Raw genomic sequence first — 5,357 nt, forward strand, 5'->3', positions numbered from 1 at the left:
CAGTAGCCCCGTGCAGTATATATATTATTGTATAGGGAATCTACACAAACAGATTCCGGGAAAATCCATAGATCGTATAAATATAAAAGCGAGAATCTTGCCAAAGCTAAGGGTTTCGTTATCTGAAGCATAAATCTGACGTGTGAAGAAACTACTAGTAATAATGAAGGGAATATCATCACCTCCAGATTTTCAAGGTAGCTTCTTCACTCTTCTCTACCTCGAATTAGGGTTATTCAGTTTTCATGATTTCTTTTGCGTTTTTCACTTTTCAGCTCCTATTTCTAAAGATTCATTCTTTTTTCTGCATCTTTGAATTCAATTTGTTTTCTACATGTGAAGCTCTTGCGGCTCAAAACGGGAACAGGTTATTCGGATGCATGTCAAACGGATCTGACTCTTCAAGTATCCTAAGAAACAACCATGAACACAGAACCTTCGTGACGATCGACAGCGACGAGGACGACAACGATTCATACAAGAAGGACAAAGAAACAGTAGTTGACAAAGTAAGAATCGGATTACACGTCGTAATACGGAGAGCCATTGATCTCGACGATTCATCAAGAAACTTCAATAATAAGCACTACAACGTGGTGTTTTGGGTTGTTCCAGGGCAAGAGTTTCGAACAAAAATAATCGAAGGTGTGATTCCAGTGTGGAACGAAGCTGGCATGGTTGAAATCGAGAGTATCGATGACCACGTGTTCTTGAACATTGAGGTTCAGAGATTCAACTCAAAATCTGATCCTGGAACGTCGTGTGGCAGGGTTGTTGTTGGTAGAGCAAAGATTCCGATCCCGAAAGATCTTTACCGGCAAAGAAGTGGATTTATTTCTTTGGTGAAGAATGAAGAAGGTGAGATCAAACCTGCAGGGAGGATCATGGTTGGAACGAGGCTTGAGAGGATTTAGCCATGGATTTCTCTGTGTTGGTTCTTTAGGATCCAGACATTATAGGGATAGATATGATTTGATGCGAGTCTTTTCATTTTCTATGTTTCTTTTTGTTTTTTTTTTTTTTTAATCTTTTTTATTTCAAATATAGCTTGTTAATTAGGATTCTACCATTGTTTTGGGATATTGGATAAAAAGATATACAAAAATTCAACCATTTTCAATTTTAGCTCTATTCCTCTAAATTTTATTATTTTTTTTTACTGTTTTTTATATGAAAAAGTATTATTTGTTAAAATTAGTTATTTTTTTAAATTCTAAACTTTTTTGAAAAAATATAAAATTTGGAGTTTATAAATTAAGGTTTAAGATTAAGAATTTATTTTTTGGGATGTATAATTTAAATTCTTTTTATATTTAGGATCCAGACATTATAGGGATAGATATGATTTGATGCGAGTCTTTTCATTTTCTATGTTTCTTTTTGTTTTTTTGTTTTTTTTTTAATCTTTTCTATTTCAAATATCGCTTGTTAATTAGGATTCTACCATTGTTTTGGGATATTGGATAAAAAGATATACAAAAATTCAACCATTTTCAATTTTAGCTCTATTCCTCTAAATTTTATTATTTGTTTTTACTGTTTTTTATATGAAAAAGTATTATTAGTTAACATTAGTTATTTTTTTAAATTCTAAACTTTTTTGAAAAAATATAAAATTTGGAGTTTATAAATTAAGGTTTAAGATTAAGAATTTATTTTTTGGGATGTATAATTTAACATAAATAAAATATTTAAAAAAAATTATTTATATTCGCTGAAAAAATTGAGTATCTTGCATCATTCTTTTTATATTTACTCACAGTATTTTCATGTTTTTTAAATGTGTATGTCGGACTCTTTATGTTAGCTCTTTCATGAAGAGTTACCATAACTAATCATGTGTTCTTGACCATTATTACGGTTCAGAGATTGAATTATTTGAGAAGTAATGACGACAAATAAGGTTTAGAAGATAGATTTTGTTGGTATGGAGTTTGGGTTATGGGAGTGGTGGAGTTGTAGTGTGTGGTGGTTAAATTAAAACAACTATTTTAACTGTAGCTTGTTTATACGTTTTATTAATCATTAGGGAGATCAGGGAGGGAGCGAGTAAGAGTGTTTGAGAGAGTAAGTAATGTCATTATTTTATGCTTCTTTCTTTACTTCAATATTTGGTTGAAAGTGAAAGTTAGACTGGAATCGAACTGAAAGAAGCATTGAGGCTGTTTTAAGTTACAGACACCTTCAAAAAGAAGATTGCAAATGGATTGGATGGAATATAGCTTGTAGAAAGAAAGAACAAGGAGGATTAAACTTTAACAATTTAGAGAAAATAGCTTGGCTACTGACTAGGAAACTTGGTATTAGTTCTTTTCGGAGTGGAGGACGGCAGAAAATCATCAAGGAAGAAATTGTTTAGAAGATTGGTAGAAGAATTTTAATTTAGATAAGAAAAGATCATTAAAAAAATAAAGAATTTTTAAAAGATTGTTAGAGGAATTTTAATTCAGATAAGAAAAGATAATCAAAAAAAGGAATTTTTTAGATTGTTAAAAAAAATTAGTTCAAATAAGAGAAGATCATTCATTTAAACAATATGATTCCTTAGTATTGTTTTGTCGATTTTTAGCAAATCGATGGTGGTTCGATATCTAGTGGTTTGGGAGCGAAACCTACTCCTCTATGCGAGTATCAGTTTTCTAGAAGTACATCAAAGCGTTTTCGATTAGACAAGTTTTGAAAATAAAAATAAAGAAAGTTTGTAAATTGATAAACGAAACTTAGAAAGTAGAGTTTTCGAAAACTAAATACAGGGTAAACGAAAAGGTTTGCATCAAAGTAAAAAGAAAACAATCAAAATGCCTTCGATTAGATCAAAGGATTTTAACATAAGCAATAAAATGCAGAAGGATAAACTAAACAAAGAAAGTAGAAAACACTTAATAGATAAAATCAATTGAAATGTTAAGTTTACAGAAAAATAAATTGAAAGAAAGAAGAAGGTGGAAGGAACCCTACAGAAAATATAACTCGATTGCAAACTCAGGAATTCCATGGGATGTGAGTGTGTTTGAGTGTTTTTTTTTTTTTGAGTAAAAGTTCCAACCCTTATTCCCTAATACTTCCTAGTATTTATAGGCTATCTTACATAACGAACAATTAAGTTACAATTAATTACAATTAAATAAAATTATAAATTTGAAATACAATCCCTCTTGGTAATTGTTCCCGCCGCGTGATTGTAAATATTCCGCATGTTTTTCTCGTATGATAGAAGCCACTAACCTTCCCACTTCCACAACTATTCGATTAGGTCTTCGAAGGCCTTACTCGATTTAGCTTACTCAATCAACAAAACAATCGAACGCCAATTGATGTTCCATAGTTCATTCAAATTTCGAACCATTTTTCATCTTCACTAAAGGTGCAAACACCCTAGTTCGATCTGAAAGATTCGAAATGAATCTTCGAAGATAATTTACTTTACCCAAAAACGATTGTACTTCCTTCTTCGATTTGGGTGCAGACAACGCTAATATTGCATCTGCTTTATTTTTATCGATAGCTATCCCTTTTTTATGAACAACAAAACCTAAGAAATTTCCTGTCGATACCCCAAAAGCGCACTTCAAAGGATTCATTTTTAGTTTTTTTTCCTCATAGTAAGGAATGCCTTTCTTAAATGGTCAATATATGTTGACCCACAGAAATCGATTTGACCATCACGTCATTGATATATACCTCCATAAATTTTTTGATAAATTCATGGAAAATAACATTCATTGCTCGCTGATATGTTGCTCCGGCATTCTTTAAACCAAAAGGCATAACCACCCATTCATATGAACCTAATGCCCCAGGACAACAGAAGGCAGTTTTAGCCACGTCAACTTCCGTAATAAAATTTGGTTATATCCAGAATAACCGTCCATGAAACTAAGAATTTCATTTCCTGCTGCAGAATCAATTAACATATCCGCAATTTGTATAAAATATTCATCCTTTGGGGTAGCATTATTCATATCTCGAAAATTGATACATACTCTTAATTTCCCATTTTTCTTCATCACCGGGACAATATTCGATACCCACTCCACATAACGTGCAGTTCGAATAAATTTTGCCTTGATCAAGCGTTCTATTTCTTCCTTAATTTTCACATTAATTTCAGGAGCAAAACGTCTTGGAGTTTGTTTCACAGGTCGAGCATTGGGTTTCAATGCTAATCGATGTTCTACTAGTGAACCATCGAGACCGGGAATCTCATGATAATCCCATGCAAAACAATCTTTAAACTTATGTAACAGATTGAAGAGTTCAATTCGAAAAGGATCAACAAGATCTTTACAAATATATGTAATTCGAAAATCATCAGGAGTCTCCAAATTAATTTCTTCTAAGGGATCCTGAGATTCGAACCCTTTATAATGATCATCCTCTTTAATTGAATATTTTTCAAATTCCAAAGGTTCTAAATCATAGATACAATCAAAAGTAAAATCAATGGAATTATCAAAAATAGAAGAAAATTGATCTTTAATTAAATCATCACTACTTTTATTTTCTACACACTGAGCCTCTGCTATTAAATCGGCAGTCCGACTCGTATCATTAGTTTCATTACAAGAAATAGGGAAATCATAACTAAATTCTACTGGAGGTGTCGAATCGAACACATTACAATTAGTAAATTTAGTAACCCTATCTGATTCAACTTTATCAGAAAAATCATCTTTATTTTCTAAAAACTGAAAATTATTTAAATAATTATGCAATGTTACCAGGTAGTTGGAAACTTCCTCCACCTAGTCCATAGTGCAGTCTTAGAGGTCTTTAAGAGAGACAGTCCCAACCAGTCGGCACGAAGCCCAAGTCTGGATAACGCAACTTCACCGAAAGACCTTCTGAAGTCAAATAGCACCCTTCACAATTGTAAGGATACAGAGATCGATAAACATTTAAAGGCTTTAATTTACGATTATATATCCTAAAATCGACATGCATTTGTTCGACATATAGACTCGAATCTGCTTTGACAATTTCAGGTTTTCCCTCCTTAGTCCACAGAGGTATGCTCTGATGCACTGTAGAGGGTACAACACCTACGCTATGGATCCAATCTCTCCCTAACAAGGCATTGTAACTGACTTTTAATGGCACCACTACAAACACAAAATACCTTTTTGATGACCCCACTTTTACAATCAAAGTGACCAACCCTTTTGCTGGCGTAGAAGCACCACTAAAATTAGTCACAGCAATGTTTGTAGGGACCAAATCATCAGGATGCTTTCCTATCTTTCCCAACATCCTTTCAGGCAGAAGACTAATCGCTGCCCCACCATCGATCAGCACCTTGTTTATTTTAAACCCATTCAGAATGGCAATAATATAAAGAGGGAGTAGATGAGACATTT

General features: G+C 32.8%; 1 protein-coding gene across 1 annotated transcript; it reads left to right on the forward strand.

The window, feature by feature from the left end:
• LOC110268284 lies at positions 348-1,030 on the forward strand. The gene has a single exon (XM_021114240.1). It carries the CDS (start codon positions 381-383, stop codon positions 912-914), a length of 534 nt encoding a protein of 177 aa, XP_020969899.1. The 5' UTR covers positions 348-380; the 3' UTR covers positions 915-1,030.

This window comes from Arachis ipaensis, chromosome B10 (assembly GCF_000816755.2).
Source record: "Arachis ipaensis cultivar K30076 chromosome B10, Araip1.1, whole genome shotgun sequence".
Lineage (NCBI taxonomy): Eukaryota > Viridiplantae > Streptophyta > Magnoliopsida > Fabales > Fabaceae > Arachis > Arachis ipaensis.